Source organism: Dipteris shenzhenensis, chromosome 12 (assembly GCF_047967505.1).
Source record: "Dipteris shenzhenensis isolate YYH24624 ecotype China chromosome 12, Dip_SZ_1.0, whole genome shotgun sequence".
Classification (NCBI taxonomy): Eukaryota; Viridiplantae; Streptophyta; class Polypodiopsida; order Gleicheniales; family Dipteridaceae; genus Dipteris; species Dipteris shenzhenensis.
The window spans coordinates 31,654,064-31,676,456 of NC_141607.1; the positions used below are offsets into that span (position 1 = coordinate 31,654,064).

The 22,393-nt window shown below is 42.4% G+C and overlaps 1 protein-coding gene and 1 pseudogene across 3 annotated transcripts; one reads left to right on the forward strand and one right to left on the reverse strand.

The window, feature by feature from the left end:
• Positions 1–615: 615 nt before the first annotated feature.
• LOC147896093 (uncharacterized) lies at positions 616–12,583 on the forward strand. 2 transcript variants are annotated; one of them, XM_087382321.1, is made up of 2 exons: positions 616–695; positions 11,620–12,583. In XM_087382321.1, the coding sequence occupies exon 2, from the start codon at positions 11,790–11,792 to the stop codon at positions 12,459–12,461; it is 672 nt and encodes a 223-aa protein (XP_087238447.1). In that variant the 5' UTR covers positions 616–695; positions 11,620–11,789; the 3' UTR covers positions 12,462–12,583. The 2 variants fall into 2 exon arrangements, with proteins under 2 accessions (XP_087238447.1, XP_087238448.1); XM_087382322.1 differs by lacking the exon at positions 616–695 and adding an exon at positions 750–895.
• A 7,411-nt stretch (positions 12,584–19,994) lies between these two features.
• LOC147896094 (E3 ubiquitin-protein ligase RGLG5-like) lies at positions 19,995–21,654 on the reverse strand (annotated as a pseudogene). The gene is made up of 7 exons (XR_015541859.1): positions 21,643–21,654; positions 21,251–21,458; positions 20,975–21,088; positions 20,700–20,797; positions 20,439–20,512; positions 20,240–20,348; positions 19,995–20,147 (listed from the first exon to the last, which is right to left on the reverse strand). The product of XR_015541859.1 is annotated as an E3 ubiquitin-protein ligase RGLG5-like (transcript).
• Positions 21,655–22,393: the final 739 nt, after the last annotated feature.

Here is a 22,393-nt window from a genome sequence, read left to right on the forward strand (position 1 = left end):
GTGAAAGCTCCTCGATTTGTTATATCCCTCCTCATAATTTCTTTCCATATTTTAAAAAAGTGGGTTGGAGGATGCCGTGTCCTCCAATGATAAATTTTTCTTGCAAGACATTCCTTTCACATGCATCCACCTGCCATGCTCTAAAAAATGAGTGAGTCTCACCTAGCGGGACACAAAAGTCAGCCAACATCAAGGTCATGCCCAAGAGAGTGTCCGCTTGACTGGAACTACATTGACAAGGGGATTTGAAGTTGGCCCCTTAGGGTGAGAGTTCTGGGTGTCACCGTAAAAAATATTCGGCTGTTGTGAAAGCCAACACGAACGGGCGGTGATCACAAATGCTCAATTTGGTGGAGAGGCAAGTGGGGAGGGACCCACTTGCATGCATATGTGTGACAACCTGCCTTGAGTGGATGCTTGTAAACCCCAACCCCGCGCCCCCACTGGCGCCCCCTAGAGCTCAAATCTTGTGGAGTAGCAAACAGGGGGGGACTCGCGCCGGGGTGCATGTGGGGCACTCTACTCCTTGTCGTTCCACCAGGACGCCCAAAAGTCAACGCAAAAGTTGACGCGGGGTGCTTCTTATCCGTAAGTGTGGCAGCGACGTGTGTGATTATCTGTTGAGAAAAACAGAGTCTTGGGACCCCTGCTCCTTCAAAGCTCACACCCTCATCCCCTCTTCTGCTCTCCAATCGGTATGCCTCCCCCTCTCTCTTTTTTTGCCTGCTTTTGTTTTTAACAGCTTCTTGCCTCCTCGTTTCTCCTGGCTTCTGTTGCCTTGCTTTATCACATCCGCCCAGCTGCCTCGGAAACATTGACATGCTTACACTCCTTGCCCTAAAAGGCTTTATTTCACCTTACCTGCTTTTCCCTCCTTTGCCGACGGTGTTTCTAGGTATCGTTGCGGTTTGCGCACTCGCATTGTCAGTCTATGTAGGTATTTGTCTCTATGGATGTGCTTATCATGGTGCATGCTGTTTTGAAGTAGCATGCTCTCTGATGTAGGGACCAGCTCTGCCGACTAGTCAACCGGATTGGTTCGGTTGACCAGAAGTGGCCCTTTTAGGAAGTGTATTTTCTCGCCTCTCCCACCCTTCGAAGCTCTCAACTCTCCACACAGCAGCAGTAGCGATGTGCCAACTACATAAGTCGTCTCGTCTTCACTTCCACATGAAGTTGACGTTGGAGCATGTCACTGAACTTAAGTTTGCAGAGATATTCAGAGAACAGGGCAGGCCTAGGTAACCCTGCTCACTCAGGTCTGGAAAAATAAAAGAAAGAGGCAACACTTAGATGTGGAAATACACAGCAAGATTACAACAACTAGATCTTTCCGCCTCAAGCTTGGCCAAAGCACTGCCCACATGCAGTCCATAACATATATGTTACAAAACAGGGATGGAGGCTGCTTGCTGTTGCCAGCCCTCCCGCTACCCAGGAATCACACAATGCTAAAGTCAACTCCGCTTTTTTGTTGTGCACACAATTGTATAGAGAGAGAGAGACACAGACACTTTTTCAACATTACAAGATGGACAAAACCTGTTACAAAAGCGTGCTCAGTGTGCCACCATCGAGCAGCTAATGTACTGCGCAGTTGTGGACCCTTGCCACCTTATAGAGCTGTCCTTCTACCTCCTCCTGGCACTTTCTATTTTCTGTGAGCCTGCGTGCTCACCAAGAGCTTCAGTGGCTGGCTGTAGTGATGCCTGTGCACTCCTTGCTGCTTTTCTTCCTGATGAAGACATGCAGGCTGAGTGCTCCTCCTCTCTCTGGATTCCTGGCTGCAGAAACCTATCCACTCCAGAGGCTCCAGTGATACTGAATCCTTGGGCTGCTCTGCTGCAGCCAATGCTGAGCCTCCTCCGGATGATTCCTGGCCTCCCTGCTGCTCTGCATTGCAGCCAATTGTGAGGCTCTATGAATGAAATTCAATGCCCTCAATGGGGTCCTTTTATAGGGTTTGCCCTGCTGATCTGGCTGACCAGATCCTACAGACTGGGACCAGTTTGTGCTTCACCCGGTCAGATCACAGGCCTACTGCCCAGGGCCGACCCAGACGTACAGTAGACCTATACGACTTGTACTTCTGGACCAGACTTGTGCTGTGGGGGCCAGACCAATTGCATCATGACTTGGTGTACTGCCAACTGTTGTCTTTAGTTCTGCTGACCTGTCTAGTGCAGACTGCACTTGTCCTTCTGTACTGCTGACCAGACCTGCTGTCTGTTGACTCTACTGGGATCAGATCCTGAAAGAAAATGAAAGGTAAACCGAGAGATAGCAAACTCTGCTCACCTTTTCCTTTTCTTGAAACACAACCTCTGACTTGACCCTCTAATACACTCCTATGTTGATGTGCGAGTCCTTTGAGCTCAATCGACTTTCTTGGCTGTTAGACATGAACCTGATACCATGCTGGAGTAGTACCTGAACATATACATCTAGCTCAAATCCTAGCCTGTGGTACCATATCAGAACATGCGGAGCGGAAAGGAGAATCATCCACAAGATTACACCTAAGAACGCTAGGAATGTGCACACATACATGTAAATGTAAACCACGCTCAGATCGGGATTAGACAGTTACTTGAATAAAACATCCAAAATGGTGCACTCACTAACCACACTACGTGGACAGCAGGGTGCTGGCCACTAGTGCTGGATCTGAATGCTGCCCTAATCTACTGCTCTCTCCTTCAGCTGCTTGCCTCTGTTGAGGACTTCAATGGCCATGGGAGGAGCCCAAAACTCTTTACCTCCCAACACCCTCCTTACCTGCTCGCTGGATGAGCTCTCCACACAGGCTAAGGGATGCTGCTGCTGTTGCTGCTGGTGCCTCCGATACACAATGCTATTGCCTCTGTCTCCACTGTCTCTAGTACTTCTGTGGCTGGAACAGATGCTAGACTGTTGACTGCATGTGCCCTTGCTGCTGCCTCTGTCTGATCCTTCTATTGCCTGGTTGTGCACTCCTGAAGGGCTTGCTACAATCTGTAAATTGACACCTGCTTGTGCTATGGTGGCTCTATATAGGGGTTGGTAGCCCCCTGATCTGCGTATGGCTTGTGTAGGCACATTCTTCAGCTGTCCAAGCATGCATTCCAAAATGAAAAATTACCCTAAATTCCTCTCGCAGCTTTTGGGCATGCAGTTTAGGCAATTGGGCATAAGACTTGTAAATGGGCATGCATCTTGAATTATGTTGTGCATTGCAATTTGTGGACTCTTTTGTGCACTGAGAACAGTCTTAGCCTTGAAGGACTGGACCTCATTGGAACAGAAGATCCATTTAGCACTTTCAGAAGAACAGACAGGTCTTTTGAAGAAATGAGCCTTTGATTAGAGAGAAGGGGATTCGGAATGTCCAAGGCTAGATGCATGGAGTGGTTGAGAGATGTCAAATGGAGGATGTCAAGACCACATAACACGGCAGCATGTATTCTAAACAAAGATATCCACAAGTTATCTTCAAAGAAGGATTGGTTGGTCTTGTACAAAGCTATTTTCAACATGTAGTATAGAGAGGGAAGATTGAGATTTAAATGCTCGTCTGGGAGAGACTAAAATGAAATTGTTTAGTCTTCACAAGCAGTTGTAGCTTACCTTTTGATTAGCCTTCTCCCTTAGTGCTAGCCTTTGCCATGGCTGAGTCTGCCCTTCACTTCCAGAGTGCCGACAGAAAATCAGTCAAAGCCTTTGTAATAAATGGATGCTCAAGTATGTGTGGGTGTGTGGATTTGTATGTGTGAGAGCTTATGTTTATACTATGGTCTACAACCCCTGTTGGGTGCTGATGACATCAGTGGGAATGTCATAGTAGCTAGTCCCTGCTATGCGTGATGGAGTTTATGGTTTTCAACCTTATGAGTGACTATCATGAGATTGAAACTTCTCTATGTTGTGTTTTTAGAGGATGAGTTTGGGCATGTTCCGGGACTCATCTAGGTATAATAGAGAGGGAAGATCATGTGGTAACCGATGCATTATCAAGGATATGGGCTGGTGTGTTTTGTGCAATTCAAGAAATCCACCAAGATCGGATTGATGATATGCTCATAGGAATATGCATATGGATGAGGAGGCAGGACTTGGATGGCAATTTTCACCCACATTTTCAGTTTAGAAATGGGCAATGGGTTGTGTTTGTAGAGGATGAGTTTGGGCATGTTCTTGGATTCATCTAGATAGATATGGTTGACACGTCCCCAGCACTCCTGAAACCTCTGATTTGCAAGCAAACACAAGAACACACCAACGTAAGGAAACTGAGCAGGCTGCTCACCACCCAACCGTGACATCTACGAGATGTGATCCCGAATCAGGAGATGTCCCCTCCGAGCCACGAGATGTGATCGTCGAATCAGCTACTGGCACGAACTCCCAACCAGATCCTAACTAGCCTGGTGTCCCATACCACCAGGTGGCGCTGTGAAGCCTGGGATCTGCTGTTGAGCCTTGGGCTACGCTATGATGTAGGCGCGCGTCTACGACTCAATCCAAGATCAGACCTAGCACCTGGGAATGAAACTTGCTCCCATTGGCTCTCTATGAGAACTGAACCTCTGGGCCCCTTATATAGACTCGGGCCCCAAGCACCAAAAATAGCGAAGACCCCGAACTGGTTCGTACCCTTGCCATCAACTCGAGAATCAAGCCTGCCTAGCTCTAAGCCTCCCCATGCTACCTGAGCTAGTCTTGTGTACCCAGTACATGTCGGATACCAATCCGTGCACATGACATACTTCCCCTCCTCGAAGAACTCACTCCTGAGTTCATTGACTATGTAAGAGGGCAAACCATACAGCTTAAACAAGTGGTCCACAAACTCGTGAGCCAGCTGAACAGCTGAAATAGTTGTTCTAGTAGGTAAGAATCGAGCCATTTTTGTCAGACAGTCGACTATGACCCAAATGGAGTCATGACCCTCGCGCGTTCAAGGCAAATCAGTAATAAAATCCATTGAAATACTTTCCCATTTATTATATGCAATTTGCAATGGCTGTAATAAACCCGCGCTTCTAAGGCGTTCTGCCTTAGTAACCTGACAAACCCGGCAACCTACCACAAAGTTTTCAGTAAATGCATGCATCTTAGGCCAATAAAAGGTATGCTTCACAAGAGACAGAGTGCGATGTATATCCGGATGTCCAGCACTAGGAGCATCATGACACTCCCAGAGAATCTTGGATCGAAGTTCCAGAACATCTGGCACACAAATCTTTCCATTCCAGAACAATAAGCCGTTCCTAATCATCCATTGACCTCCCGTCGCTTGTACCGTAAGGGGCACAATCCCTGAGTCTTGGTCAACCATGGAGCTCCCATCTTGGACTTTCTGCCAATAAGAACTGAAATGACTAACAGTTGCGCAAAGCTCTCTCAAGGATTGAAATAGGTCTGAGGATATTTTCGTAAATGACATAGCATTTACAAACTTGACTCGACTTAAGGCATCCGCCACACTATTCAACGAACCCTTGCGATAACGTATTTCAAAATCAAAATCTTGCATTAATTCTGCCCATCTAGCCTTGCGTCCCCTCAATTCAGAGCCATCACACATATACTTGATTGACTGATGATCGGTCAAGATAAGAAACTTTGAACCATACAAGTAGTGTCCCCAAAACTTCAGTGCATACACGACTGCATAGAGTTCTTTTTCTACTGTGGGCCAACGATATTGGGTGTCGTCTAACTTCTTACTCTCAAAAGCTACAGGTCTGCCCTCTTGGAATAAAGCTTCCCCGATCGCAAAGTCACTCGCATCGGCCTCTAAAACATAAGGCCGATAGCAAACTTCAAGGTTTCAAAAGCCTTGTTCAATGCATCATTCCAAGAGATCGGCTTGGTAGATCTGCGTCCACGTCCTTTCAATATGTTTGTCAGGGGTGCCGTGATGTGTGAATAATCACGCACAGACTTCCGTAGAAATACCGTAAATCCTAGGAAAGAACGAAGTTGTTTCACCGTCTGAGGGATAGGCCATTCTAAAACCTTCTGGATACGATCCAGATCAATGCTAATACCTTCATAAGAAATCTTGTGGCTAAGTAAATGGTCTCCTTAATAAAGAAGTCACATTTACTCATCTTGGCATAGAGCTTATGCTATCTTAGAATAACTAAGACAATCCGGAGGTGTCCTATGTGATCCTCTAGCGTTCGGCTATATACCAAGATGTCATTTAAGAACACTACAACGAATTTGCCCAGAAAATCTCGGAACAAATTGTTCATGATTTGCTGGAAGGTGGCAGGAGCATTGGTCAAACCAAAAGGTAATACAAGAAACTCGTAGTGGCCATACCTAGTTCGGAATGCGGTTCTATCTATGTGTTTAGCAAATGTGAACTCTTTGGTCCCTAACTTCTCCATAAACTCGGAAAAGATCATGGGAACTTAATAACGAAGTATTAAAAGTGCAATTACAAGAAAGTAGGCAGGTAATGACATTTACAGAAATACCTGTCATCGAAACTTGATTAGCTCCCTTGGCTTTGGTACCCGGACCCGCCTGGAGCTTCGATCCCGGCGCTTGCTTCTGGTTCTTGCGCTTAGGACAATCATTCTTAGTGTGGCCCCGCTCCTCACAGATGAAGCAACGTCCCTCTTTCTTTAGCTTCAAGGTACGAAGGAAAGGGGAATGAGCATTCTTCGCCTGAGTCAAATGTTTCTTGGAGGCGTTGTCTATAGACTTCGACTCCCCGGTACCAGTGGTAGACTGGAAGAACTTCCTCTTGTTCTTCCCACCCGTGTCGGTAACTGTGGTTACCTTTGCACTAGCCATGGTATCATCATAAATGCACGCGTAATTCATGGCCTCTTGCAACGTGGTATACTTTTTGTTCTTGATATGTAACTTGTACGAGTTAGGCAAACCATCCACAAAGAAACCTAACAAGGTCACTGGATCCATCTTAGTAGCTCTGGTCTGCAAATCCCAAAACCTCTGAAGATAAACCTCAAAAGTCAAATTCAGCTTGGACATATCGACGGCTTTGAGTTTGCCTACGATATCGTAATCTTCCTCCTCCTTCAGAAACTCTTTCCTGAAGACCCCTTCGAATTCTATTCATGTTGCAGGCTTGGGTTGGAGTTCCTTCCACCACAATAACGCCTTTCCTGACATAAACCCAGTTGCAAGCTGTATTTTCTTGTCATCTGGGTAAGGGTGAAACTGGAAGTGTACTTGCCACTTGTGCAACCAAGTGTCAATAATCTCCTTGGTACGAGACTTTGGATCTCCAGGAAAAGGATTTGGAGTGATGTTCGGACCTAACACTGAAGCCATGGCATCCACATGCGTGAGTGTCTGAACAGTGCTAGTCAAAAGTGTGAGTGTAGTTTGAATCCCTTGGAGTTGCTGCGTCAACCCCGTTTGATTCGTGTTAACTTGCTCAAACTTTCCATCAAGAGCAGTGGTGAATTCACTGAAGGCTTTCTTCGTAATCAGATCATCGTAGAGACCTTGGTCATCCTCCGCATGGTAGTTCATATCCTGGTCTTCCATCGCAAGCTCAGGGTCTACAGAATCAGCCATAAAGGATGTGGAGTGAAGGTGCTTTGAAGGCCAAAGGGAAAGGAGAGAGAGTCGTGAGGAAAGGAGGGGGCAGTAGAGAAAACGGAATTCCGAAGCAGGCAGCAAACAACGATCTGCCTGGAGATTTCGTTAGAGGGGAGAGCGTTGAAGCAGAGGAGCAGCAAGGTGGCGAACTGGAAGGCTATGAGAGAAGGGCTGTTCCGAACTCAGAAGTGCAATACAGCAGCCTGAGCTAACGGGCGGTACTAGGTGAGGGCGGGTGGATGGTTGGCTATGCGCACTCATGGACTGCGAACTAGAGCAGGCGAGATGGCTGCCTGAGCAAAGAGCGCCATACTCGGCTTATAGTAACCTGCAGGCCAAAAAAAACAGACCCCTACTTTTGGTAGGGCCTTTTGCTTTTTTAAGCTTCCCAGGCCTAATTTGGACGCAGCTTTCCCCTGCCTGATCCGCGTCTAAGCCAGTCCCTCGAGATTGTCGTCTGCTGCGCACCTCCATCCTCACTCCAGCCATCAATACCCGCTCCCTAACTCTCATCCTGAAGGTTGCCCGTGGCCTTCCATCCCATCCTTGCTCTCTGCTTTAATTCTGAAACTCGCTCCTACTTCTTTCCTGCGCCAACTCCTACAACTAACGAACTACTCGCAAGCTCTTCCCCTTACAGACAACCTTTCTCATGGCCTCTCTTCCACTCCACCTTGCTTCTTGCGAATTCACCCTTACTCTTTGTCTCTCCTTCCTTCTTTCCCCATCTAAGCGCCACCCTTAACCATGAACCATAAGGCACGTGCTGGGTAATAAACATGAATTTCGAAATTAGGGCATACTTGGAGGAAAAAATCGTCCAAAATTCTTGCAACAGAAGTTCCTACCTCGGGAGTTGGCTCTGATACCAACTGACACGTCCCCAGCACTCCTGAAACCTCTGATCTGCAAGCAAACACAAGAACACACCAACGTGAGGAAACTGAGCAGGCTGCTCACCACCCAACCATGACATCTATGAGATGTGATCCCGAATCAGGAGATGTCCCCTTCGAGCCACGAGCTAAGCTACTGGCACAAACTCCCAACCAGATCCTAACCAGCCTGGTGTCCCATACCACCAGGTGGCGCTGTGAAGCCTGGGATGTGTTGCTGGGCCTTGGGCTACGCTATGATGTAGGCGCGCGTCCGCGACTTAATCCAGGATCAGACTTAGCACCTGGGAACGAAACTTGCTCCCATTGGCTCTCTCTGAGAACTGAACCTCTGGGCCCCTCATATAGACTCGGGCCCCAAGCGCCAAAAATAGTGAAGACCTCTAATTGGTTAGTACCCTTGCCACTCAACCCGAGAATCAAGCCTGCCTAGCTCTAAGCCTCCTCAGGCTACCTGAGCTAGTCTTGTGTACCCAGTACACGTCGGATACCAATCCGTGCACATGGCAATGGCTGTATGACATGATTTGCTCAATGTCCCATTCCTCTTTTAGGAGAGTCATTTGTCCCTTTGGTAGGAGAAAGTAGGTTCTTCCTTGGCAATTGGAGCAGCAAAGGTATATCTTTCTTGGCAACTGGAGCAGCTTCAATGCTAACTGGTGGATTCTTTGGACTTTCCTGGAACCCCAACTATCCCAATCTCTTCATCTTGCATTCCCTCTCTCGTGCATACCGTATCGCCTCAATCTAAGATCCGGCTTAAGGCCTACAACAAATCTCTCCTTTTTAATCATTTCGGCCCTCGAGTGGGGTTTTTGGATGTAAAACTGCTCTCCAATGGTTCAACAATTCAGAAAAACGAATCATGTATTGATTGACAACTTGGTTTGGTGCCTGTTGATAATTGCATAGCTCCTTCTAAATTCCATTGGGGTCTCTTTCCCCAGCATATTGGTCTAAGAATACAGCGCTCACTTCCCTATGCGTACCTTATTGCATGGGTTTGTTCCTGGCCTCGCCTTTTAAACAGTAAGTCAAGATCTGCAACATCTCTGCTGTATTCATGTCCTTTATCAAAGCTGGGAACTCCATCTCTTCAACAAACGTGGCAGCATCTTCATGGGGTAGTCCCATGAACCTAGGAAAATCCTGTGCCATCCCTGACTTGCAGTTTCACCCTGCAGTTTCACCCTCGCCTAAATTTTTTCTTCTCCTGTCACCACGGTGCCAAGGATATCTCCTCGTTGGGGGCTCCAAAACAGTGATGAGAGAAACCAGAGGACTGTGGGTGACCTGTATGATAGGCCTCTGACACACAAACATATATAGAACACTAGAAAAGGGCTGGCAACTCATATACTTCACCAACACATCTTGCAGCAGTGTACGGGGCTGTACAGAGCAGCCAGGCCCTCAACCCTGGTTATTTGCTTTGACCAGCAGGTCGGGTAGACCCGCCCTGGGTCGGCCAGTTCCTCCCCCTCCTGTCAGTTTTCTAGGGGAGGGGGACCCTATATATAGGGCCCCTCTCCCCCATTCTTCGCATCTCAGAGTTGAGCAACCAGCACACCTTGGAGTAGACAGCAGTGGAGGGGTTTTCTCTTGCGATTTTTCGTGAGTAGTTTGCCCTCTCTCTCTTTAGTGCTAGCCTTCGTCATGGCTGAGTCTGCCCTTCACCTCCGGAGTGCCGACAAAAATTCAGTACAAAGACTTTGTATAAATGGATGCTCAAGTATGTGTGGGTGTGTGAATTTGTATGTGTGAGAGCATATTTTATACTAATGTCTACACCCACTATTGGGCGCTGATGACGTCAGTGGGGATGTCATAGTAGCTAGTCCCTGCTATGCATGATGGAGTTTATGGTTTTCAATCTTATGAGTGACTAGCGTGAGATTGAAACTGCACTATGTTGTGTTTTTAGAGGATGAGTTTGGGAATGTTCCTGGATTCATCTGGGTATATGTTCTCTCTCTCTCTCTCTCTCTCTCTCTCTCTCTCTCTCTCTCTCTTCTCCATTGTTCAGTTCCGCTGCACTTCTCACAACCTCATATTGTAATTGTATAGATTCCAAGATCTTCAGAGATACTACATTATAGATACTACTATTGGAATATGATTCTGGACAGAGACACTAGGATGCCCCGTGGATGCCAGCAGAGACCCCACAGAGCTCAGCTCGATTATGGCTAATTTCTAACAAGAAGTATAGTCTGAAAATCATTGGTTAGTTTTCTTACCCTATTTGTGTCAGCATAAATCTATTTTAAAGGGGAGAGAATGTTGTGTCCATGACTGGCCTAACCAACACTGGTGACTGTCTAGGTTAATCTATGATCTTGGATTGGATCTAGGGAGTCTAACCTAGGGTTTGGATTAACCTAAAACTGAGACTTGAGCTAGCATGTATGAGATCTAGATCTAGTGGACGAGAGCTTATCCATGAAAGGCAAAGCTGAAGTAAACTATTCTAGGAAAAGCATGGCTTGAAGGAAACGTAGAGGCCTTTGTCGAAGTAAAGCTACTTTACACATTAAGCTGAAAGTTGAGGCTTACTGCTAAAAGATAGCCACGCTAGGCTTATAAATACAACCCTAGAACTTCGTATTGGATTTCTTGGAGCATGGAGTTGGATGTCTCATGGGGATATAGACCTGTCTGAGAGTAGCAGCTAGAGGAAGGGGCAAGTGGCGTGCGACGCATGTCTTGACCTTGAGGCTAGCTGCTCTCATGGTGGTTTAGATTTTGAAGGCTGTTCCTACCCCATATTAACTTTGCGCCAAGTAGAAAGGACTCGTCGGTTGTGTTTCTTGACTGTTATAGCATACATACATGCATACATACATGTATATATGTATATGAAGTTTTTCCAAGGAGTGGGTGATTGGCCACTTTTTAATTACAAGTCTAAGGATTTTTCTTAGCACATATTCAAGCAAGAAACATGCTCCGGCTAGTACGTCTGCCATGTGGAGAGGAACTCACGTATTTTATCTTTAAGTTTATGTTTGGAAGTGAAGAGCTAAGGTTTACTTTTTGCGTATCGTTCAAATAGTTCTTGCTGATTGGATGATTGAGCTTTGTGTACAGTGCTCTTGGGTTGCTCATCTTTTGGAGTATTCTTGTGTTCTGCTGTTTGCTTTTTGTCTGACAGGAGCTTTTATGGAGGCACCTTTACTGCCACAGGAATGAATGCAAGATCAATTTGTGGTTGAGCTCTGTACAAGGGAAGCAAGGTGTCCTAAGGTGCTAACACTGTGCAGTTGTTGATGGAAGGGTATTGCTGGAAATGCGAATATATCAGTTCTTACGAGTACACTGTAAATGATTCCATTACTTATGGATTCTAAGGGTGATCTACGTTACAAGCATCCCTTTCAGACAATGCAGATTCCAGAATGCCCCGTTTGTTGGGATTTTTTTGATGAGACCGTTCATATGCCTCGAATCCTGCGCTGTGGCCACACCATTTGTGAGTCTTGCCTTGTATATCTTCCAATTGATTCAAGACTTGGTCAACAATGCCTTCACTGCCCTGAATGCCGAAGCCCATGTTTGTGGAGGGGTGTAACGGAGCTGCCCAAAAACTTTATTCTCCTTCGTGCAATAAGCAAAACTTCACAAGCAGGTGCAAGTCATATCGGGGAAAGTTATGTATCTAGTATCATGTGTGGTCTACCAATATTTTTTTCTTTCTCACACTTTATTTCAACAGAAACTAGATGGGTTCATAGGTTGGTCAAAAGGAAATTCTGGGGAGCCACTAGGCTACTTTGTCTTGGAGCATTGCTACTGCTGTTGGTACCTTTATCACTCGCACACATGCTACTGGCATGGTGGGTTGCTGGTTTGGGATTCCTCATCTTTATGTGGTTTACAGTTGGAGGCTTTGGCTTAGGGGTATTCATTTTTTGCTTGTGGGGCTCATATAACATTGTATATATCTTCTCACAGCTTAACAGGTCTTTCCATAGAAAGCGGACAGATCTCCAGTGATATTACATTCTCAAACAATTTACTTGATGGAAAACCTGATAACAGAATTTCTTAGATACCATTGAAATTTGTAGCTTGGTTGTAGAGCAGAATGCAATTGTACTCAGTATGTTTTGGATTTTTCTGAATTAATACCAGAAATTGCTGGTTTTGTCTCGTTGAAAATGCTGCAATCTTAAGACTCTCTTAGATGAGGAAACCATTGTTTTTTTCCGTCTTACTTTTAAGCTTCCAAGTCCTAGGTCTTGTCTGGAGGTTTGGTTTGCGTGCTTGATTGCAATCGGTGAATCAATAGTCCGGCATCTCATGTGAATATTGACATTTGCAAGGGACGAACGAAGTGCACGAACTTATTGCAATCGGTGAATCAATAGTCCGGCATCTCATGTGAATATTGACTTTTGCAAGGGACGAACGAAGTGCAACAATTGATTCGTTAGAGGACCACCTGTTACTGAGAGAAACAAAATGTGATTGCTAATATCTGTCGTTGCCTCAATCGACAATTCAATTAGAGTATCCCTGTCTATCACTCGATGATGTGCGTGTTTCAAAGTAAAACTGCCCATTGCTAATACCCTCTGGTTGCCTCAAGCAACAATTCAATTTGAGTATCCCTGGTTTCGTCAATCGGCGATATCAAGTCGAAGTTGTATCTTTAAATATATGTGCGTTAAAACTACCCCAATAAATGTCGAGTGCCGAATTGATCGTTACTTGAAAGACCATAGGTGTAGGCATCTTTTTCTCTTAAGGAGAGGTTTGGGGGAGGACGATTGGAGAGTGGTGGAAAGTTGGATTTGGAAATTGAATATTGTATGTTCTATCCAGGTAGTTGAGATTTAGGGAGTTCAACTTTGACTACGGGCCTCTTTGACTACCCGCCTCTTCGTTTTGGCTCTTCCCATCCGCTCATCTCGTGGCCTTTCTAGATCACCTTTCTTTTGAAAGAGATGATGAACAACAGTGCACACATTTTGTTCTAACAGTTAGGAGATCGGACATTCCATGGTTATTCTATTAAATCTACTCAATATGGATAGTTGAATGCATTTTGCGTGTTGTCTCAACCCACTTCTGCCCTCCAGCCAAATCGCTTCTTCACTACTGATCGTTGAAGAGCTCGACTTTTGTGGCCATCTTCGAGAACAAGGAATTTATCACGATTCTTTTTGCATAGTTTAAGCATTGAAAAGGGGATAAATCATGAAGGAGCATCGTGATAGAGATTGACCATTGAAGTGTCGCAGTGCACATGCGAGGCAAAATGACAGTGTAGATGTTGAAAGCTTGAACTCAAAAGATAAAGAACGAAGACAAACGAAAGATAGACTTTTCTTTCACACTATCACCTCACAATCACAAAAAGCTTGATGGAGGAGGTTGCCGTTGTGTTCAAATCTAAGCAACCATGAAAAAATGAAGAGGTTTGAATTTCGATGTTGGTGAGGTATCGATTGTTTTGCTACTTCGTGTTCTTTGAGACTTTGGTTATGGCATCCCAAGGATTGCTTGCTCTTGATCATCATCTTGGCAATCTATCAAAAATCAAAGATTTTTATCTTGATTCTGGTATCGTGGACGAGTTCTTCGATGATCAAGATCAACTTCCTCTACTAGGAAAAATGGCCATCGGATGGTGGTTCCTTTATAGACCGTGCCCCTATTTTTCCAAAGCAAGATTGTAAAACTGTAGTGAATGTGTTATTTCTCGATGGATTTTCTTACAGTGCAGTTCACCAATTTGGAGACAGGGTTCCAAACTTGAGCTATCGTATATCTTTAATATTTTGTGGCTTGCCACGGGTTATACACTAGTACATTTTATGGACACTAGTTCTTTTGACACTCAAAAGCACTTTCCCTAGGCATAGCAATTGTGGGGCTCATACGCTAGCACTCAAAAGCACTTTCCCTAGGCATAGCAATTATGGGGCTCATACGGCTAGCGTATAAGATTATTTACATAGTTCCAGATGATATGTGTCAGCTTAATATGATTTGTCTCATTGTATTAGGTAACCCACTTTTACTAAAGCACTTATGTTCAAATATTGGTGCTCTTCAAACTGCTTGGCCTTGTGGACCTAAACAATTTGCTTTTAAGAAAGTTCTATTTCATGGGCTTTTGTAGTGCTGAGTACCCCAATGCATCGAGTCGGCAAATACCCCAATGTTTTGGTCAAATCCTTGTCTCCTTGTATGGCTTCCTTTTAGTTAGCATGGCCCCTCGTGTCACAAATAAAGAAGACCCCCACTCATTTGGATCCCCATAGAGGTAATGTATGCCCAAAGAGTAGTAGGCACCAAAGGAGTGTGCCTAAAAATTCTAGAGGATCAAATAACTTTTTCCAAAATGCAGGTCCAAGCATGGAGTTGGCCGAGCCTATAAGCAACAAAATATCATTGTGACCGAAATTATTGAAGCAACACTTTAATGGATCATAAAGTCCCTAGCTAATAACCTAAATCCACCAATGAGCAAGAAGATAAATCCACAACCATCACCACAATGGGGAAATATTGCGCTTGGCTCCTCACATGCAATTGAACCCCTTCATGAGTGAACATTCAAGCAAAGCAAGTCCTATGTTTTGATTGTTACCAAAGTCAAACTTCATGGACAAACACAAGCTTGTCATTTGTTGAGACCACCACGTCCAAAGCGATTCTAGCAACATAGACAAAATCATCAAGGTAGACTAAGATAACATCAATAGGCTTCCATCATCTATGATGTGGTCACAAAAGAACACCCAAGACAATAAATATAGCAATTGTCGATGAGTTGAAAGACTCAAAAGTCTTTCAATAAGGTGCGTAGGAGTAAACGGTTGTCTATCATAGAAAATAAGAGATCCAAAAGATGGCCCCAATGGAAAGGAGCTCCCCATTTCTTACCAAAGAATAGGCACAAAGGAATCTCAAAGAGGTCTATGAAAGTAGAATAAGAAAGACATATATGCCCAATCTTGGGAGCAATACTAGAGGACCACTTCAACCAATTCAAAGTAAGTCATTCAAACATAGCACCAATGCCCATCTAGGCTAGCCACGAAAATGACGAGTTACAACAAGAACTTGGTCATCCAGGTTATTAAAGTTAACAACATATTCGATGAATATATGATGGACATTCTACTTTATACTCTCGCAAAATGAGAGATCATGGTCCACACATCTTAGTATTGGGGGAGCCATCAACAAAGGCCATCAACCCAAGACTTAGTAGAGAGTGTGGGAGAGAGCGAGAGAAGGGGAGCCTGTACACATACTAATTCTACAATAAATTATAATGAGAAAGAAGATGAAGATATACAACTTCATGCCTAAGGGCTAGGATAAGGATTAGGATTTCTCTCTACTTCCTTTATAATCCTCTCTAAAATAGTCTACCCCCTCTTAAACTGCATTAGATAAATAGCTTGGGGGATTCACTCTTAGTACAAGGGCAACATCACCTACGTGAATAAACTTCAAGGAAACGCCCTATATATGGTATATGGTCCATGTAGCATAATTAAACACCCCTATTTAACCTTATAAGTATACAACCAAAAGCGCATTATATCTATGTTCTTTCTCAATTACTTAGAATAGACCATAAGAAAATTTAGATGATATAGATTAGACCATCTTCAAATATTCACTAATGGGTAATATTCATTTGTTTCCCTACCATGGCCTTAAACTAGCCATAGCTCGGCCTTAGTTCATGCACACTTGGTACATGACCAATTGTCACTAGCCAATTGTCACTAGTCAAATGTGTATGTGTGTGTAATTTTTATGTTTAAGGGGTAAAAACTTGTATTTCCCTACACCCCTCCCTCTTTCCCTCTGAAATTTCAAGGCCTCCACCCCTAATGTATAAGCTTATGCCTCATCTCATAAAACCCCCCCTATTGTACACTCATGTGATATCATAAGTTTCCCCTTGTGAATCTCCCATGATAAATAGAGGGTGCATGTACAAGATATCTTTTTGGATTTGCTAGTGCATATGATAGCAATCAAAATTGAAAAAGGAAAAACTAAAAAATATCGGAATAGTATGTGCCTGATCACAGTGACTTTGCAACAAAAGCTTGTATTAAGTACATCATGTACATGGAGTAAAACTTAAACCTTCAATTCCTTCTCATAATTTGTAGCTGACCAAAACCAAGCTATTGTCAAAAGTATGAGACTTGTAGAGGGAAAGTGACTTTGTAAAGGCATCTACTTCTTGTTCTTATGTTGGATAGTAAACAAGGTCTATTTCTTAACTAAGGAATTTTCTCAGATGAAGTGGTAATGCACTTCATCATGCTTTGCTCTAGCATGAAACATTGAGTTGTCTACTAGCTAAATGCTTCTTATCTTATCATTTTAGAGCATACTAGGTTGTCTTGAAAGGATTTTAATATTTGATCGTAGTCATCTAAATCTGCTATATTTTATTTGTTGATGATAAGGCCACTGTTGTTTATTTCTTGCATTACCAAGACAAAGCAAGTGATCCAATATTTAAGTTATATCCCCTCAAATATCTTTTGTCATTTCAATTCTATTCAGTTGACATCAGTGTATCTATGAAAGTTAAAAGATGTATATTTGTCATGAAGCAATCTGTAATCCCACATGTATCTTTCAAATATCAGAGGACCATTTAGCTACAAGAAGAACAATCTTTTTGGAACACATTAACATGCACATTTACAACTTGCATCATCATAAGTGTCCAAGAAGATCTATGAAAATATCTTGTAAATCGTTAACCATTCTCCTAATTATTAAACATTCTTTAAAACATTCTCTCACATTAGATTGGTTGTTGGACATGCTAGAATTAGTATTTCTTTTTGTTTTTATCATTACTCATGTAATTATTTCCATTATAATAAGATGCTTTAGCCTTGAAAAATTAAGATGGAAAAATCCAATATATTCAGGTCTAGGCTATGCATGCTCATATCCTACACTTAACATAGGAGATGCATAAGAACATTGAGTACGTAGTGTAGCTTTAAATTGAATCTTGTTTATCTAGGTTCTATTTTATTGATGTGAATCCGACTACGAACGCCAATTGAGTAAGAGATGTCTACCCTTGTGATAGTCAAATAGATCAAGCTTTCATTAAGTTGTCTATATTGATGAGCATCTATAGTAAGACAATTGTCATGAGCTAACAATTTGACGTTGCATTCCATAGGAGGTGAAAGTGGTTTGCAGAGTTGAATCTCCTTAAAAACTTTTCGAATGTATTTAACCTGTGTGAATACAATATCTATATCATTTCTTTATATTTCTATTCCAAGTTGTTCTCCATATCCCTCATGTCACTTTGATGTGAGCTGACCTTTGAACTATGAAATGAGGTATACAAACTAAAATTTGTGATGATCCATGGGTCAACATAAAGAACTACAAGAATAATATCTTGACAACCTTTTTAACATAAATTGACAGATCGAGTCTGATGGTTCAAATCCTAAAACAAGAAATGATATGAATTATTGCATCCCAATGTGATGCTTGTTTCAAACCATAAAGTGATTCTCCAACTTGCACATTTTTTTTCTCATTTCTTTGAGAACATACCTTGTAGGTTATCATATAGGTTCCCTCATCCAACTATCCTTTAAGGAAGTATTCTCCATCTGATGGATAGGCCTATCAAAATGTGAAGCATGAGCAATGATTGTTCTAACTGTTGTCATCTTTGTAGCTAGTGCAAATGACCTCTTCATAACCTATTCCATATTCTAGGCATATCCTTTGGCAACTAATCTAGCATTGTACTTATCAATTCCTCCATTTGAATTGATCTTGACTTTGAAACTGCATTTATAGCCTATGGGTTTTTTCTATTTATGCAAATTTGCCAAATTCCACTTATGATTCTTGATAAGAGCATTGTACTCTTCATCCATTGCTTGTTGCCATTTTGAAACTTACATTGCTTCTTGGAATGATGTTAGTTCTTCTAATTCAATTTCTTTGAACTTGAATGCAAAATTACTTTTACAGGTCCATTTTTTTCCGATCACAAGAAGTTTTTTTCCATATTGGCAGTGGTACTCTATTGTATATTAGTGATGACCATTATGGTTGTTGCATCATGGAACTTTTCTTTGTTGCCTTTACTCTACCATGGATTGAACATTTTTTGAGCGTACATGCATGTAAACTCTCTCTTTGTGTGTGAACAACATTGATTGAACTCTTCTGGCTTATACTCTCCTTCATTGTCACATGGAAATATCTTTATGTGCTTCTTAGTTTTTTAACCAAATATTTTCAATGTAGTGATAGAATCTCAGTTCTTCTTTAGAAAATAGATCCAAGTATTTTGGCGTAACCATTAGTGAAGGTGATGAAATACAAGACATTGTTTAAGCTTTAGGCATAACCCCAAATGTCTGAATGTATGATATGGCGTATGTCAGTGCTCCCAAATCATGAATTGGGAGAATATTGGTGGTGTTACAACATGATTCACAAACATCCTTTTGGAAGTACAGCTGTTGAAGGCCTTGAAAATGTTGTTGGCTTGAGTGTAATGTTGATGGATTTTTCCTCATGCTCCCTTAGCATTTAGTTTCACACATGTAATCCTAACTTGTGCAAGCTACTTGCATGTGGGGGCACCTCATGCACTCATGGGAAGAATAGATGTCAATGTCAATACAAATTTGTGCTATCAAATAGATGTAGAAGCATATGAAAGATTGCCATGCATGGAAAAACCATGTGCGAACTTAAGAATGAATGGACATAATAAATAAATTACACCATGGATAGAGTTTCTCATTTGTTTTCATGGGAATTATGGGCCACAAAATTAATTCAAATAGATGTGGTTGACATGCAATCATGTGCTCTATGCTTGAGTCTTGCAACATGCCCTTCTCTAGGCTCTTGGCCCACAGAAAGACCTTGGGGCCTACAAACAAAGGATTGTGGGGGACCCCATGAATGTGAGGATCCCATTGACAAGTGGGAGCTCAAGGCTAATGATTATTGTGCAAGCTATGGACTTTGTGCGACTCCTATGTCCCAAGAGGCTTCCAAGAGTCTTCAAAATCTTTATACAACCATTTCTTCTTGGGCACCTCAACAACAAATGGAAAAGGAAGGGACATCCATGTTCTTTAAAAAAACTAGAAAAGGGATGCCAAAATTTAATTAGAAATAAAGCTGGTAAAAACCGGTGGGATAGGGAACATAAGGAGTTAGAGGCTCAAGTTGAAATATATTGAGATTAAGAGATCAAATCAAGGAGACACAAACAACAAAATAATAGCTCTCCTCTCAAGCTACAAAATGGGCAACACTATAAATGAGGTAGGTGCAAGTAGGGGCTTTAATACCACATATTGCATGTACATTTATCGATGTGCTGCTATTTGCAACTGCAAAAAAAAACACGAATGTAAATAGTACCCACCTTGAACAAATATGAAAAAGTGAGACCTAAAAAAAGACATCAGATATGCAAACGTTTTCCACAGGAAATAATCATAGTCAATGATTGTGAGATTCAAATCAAATGAGAACATCGAGTTGTGACCTTTGACCAAGCAGATGCTTGGTTGCCATATACTGCTTGGGTATCTCCATAAGTGCAGCCACTAAAAATTGTGCTTCTTTATGTTCTGGTGTTGAGCACTGGGACATAATTTCTATGAAGTTCACAAACTGCATGAAATATATTTGTTAAGTGCACACAACACCGGCATGTGAGAACTATTAAAAGCAACAAGCAGCTTTCATAGAGGTAAAAACGACACCTGAAAATTGTCAAACTTGCAAGTTGGAATAGCATCATCAAACCGTTTCATCAGGTCCTAAGGCCCACCATCACCAATTCCCACCAGCATGATCGACAATGGGTAATTACTACAACCATTATAACAAGAAGCTCGCTTAATGATAATGTGCATACTTTACCTTGTGTTTTACTCAAAATTAAGGTTATTCTTATTATACCTTGCATTGACAATAGCATCCATCGTTGCCTTCTCTTGGATGGTCAGCCTTCCACCATTCATATTTCCAGTGACCTATCACATCCCAAAGCTCAGCAAATCTTGTCAATCTAAAATATACATATTCAGATAGCTGCAGTATATGCAAATCAAAAGCCCTACAATGTATCAATTCCAAAATCCACTGATACAATTTTATGCTAATTACAGACAGCTGCATCATGTGGAAATCTACAGCATTGCAATCAATCAATTCTAATACCTGCCCATCTGCTAAAATTAAAAGGATGTGATACTGGCCTCCATTTTTCTTGACATCCTCTATTGCAGCATTTATGATTGGAGCAAATGAGGTTGGGCCTGGAAATCCATTACATAAGTGTTCTGAGTGAGGCAAAATGATTTCTCTTTGAAAGTGAGGTTGCCAAAAGACGTAATTAGTATAGTTGCTTGCTTTGATGTAATATTAATAATACTTTAACACTGGAACACACAAACTTGGAAATATGTGATGAATCAAGGCTAACTTCTGGATACCAGAAAGGATAAGCCGTGGAAGTCTCTCTTTGTAACGCTGTAAAACCCCTTCAATGCCAACATAAGGTCGACCACTGGGATCCAAATTGAACACCTTTTGATCATGTGTGGTCACTGTGTCCAAACAAAAATAGAACAGGATACATCATGTGTCTCTAAAAGGACAATGTCAACTTGAAGCCTAATTGTTGCATTCTAATTGCCAGCATCCATCCTTGATAAGTATAAAGGAAATTTGGCCAAATTAATAGACGATGAAAGGGCAAGTCAACAAACCGTCTCCAAAGCCATAACAAGGAATTAAGTTATCTTCATCAAATCTGGCTAGAGTTTTTCCAATAATTGAGATGGCCTGCTCATAAGGATTCAGTACATTGGGGGAGATTGTATGAAGACTGAGTCCATCAAAAGAATGTTTTCTTGCAAGCACAAGAGAAATGATTTCTTCAAAAACATGTCTTAAGTCCATCAGAAGAATGTTTTCCTACAAGCACAAGAGAACTGATCAACTTGAACAATGTACATTCTAGAGGTGCAAGCAATTCACCCAGCTGTAGTTCAGATATTGGGGGATTTTAGTCTTTAGTCACTACGTCTGAAATAGAGCCTGAAATAGAGCATAGAAATCCACACTTTCATGAATATCAAACTGGACTCAAGAAATTAACCTGTCCATTCATTACTCTTGGTAAAATCAACACCAATTATCAAATTTGATGATTCAAATCTAGCAGCTTCAAAATCAAATTTGATGATTCAAGTCCAGAAGCTTCAAGAGCATCTGTTACCTGTTTACCAAATAAAATAATAATCATCCATGCCACTCTCTCTCTCTCTCTCTCTCAAAAATCGCAATGCCTCAGCGGAAGGCAAGGGGGCTCTGATACCATGACAAAATATGAAGAGGGGAGAGGAGAAGAGTGGAGATGAGTGGAGATGAGGCGAGAGGGCACAACTAGAGAGCACACCACAAATGACTAACTGTACACTAGATTTAGTTGAAAAAACAGAATATATACAAAGCCTTTTAGGGTTAGGGTTAGGGGATCTAACCCTTTCCGTTGAGATATCAAGCTCCACTCGTAATATGCCAGGGTGACCGTTGTGCATTTATGTCATCGACTTGTTAGCTGCAGATGCGGTTGGTACACCACCCATGAATAATAGCTGGATGACAGCTATCTTTATGTACTCTAGTTAGTGGCTCAATTAATATGCCACCTTAGTTAGCTGAGTTTGGTTTGAGATCCACATATAGGGTTCATCTATTCTTTTGTACTTAGAGTTCTTTTGGCTTTCACAACTAAGAAGAGGAAAACTGTTTTCAGCCTCCATCTTTGTGTATATTCCCCCATTGTGTTTGTGAGAAAGCTGCAAGTGAGACTCCTTCCTTCTCTCCCACTCTCTTCACATGGTATC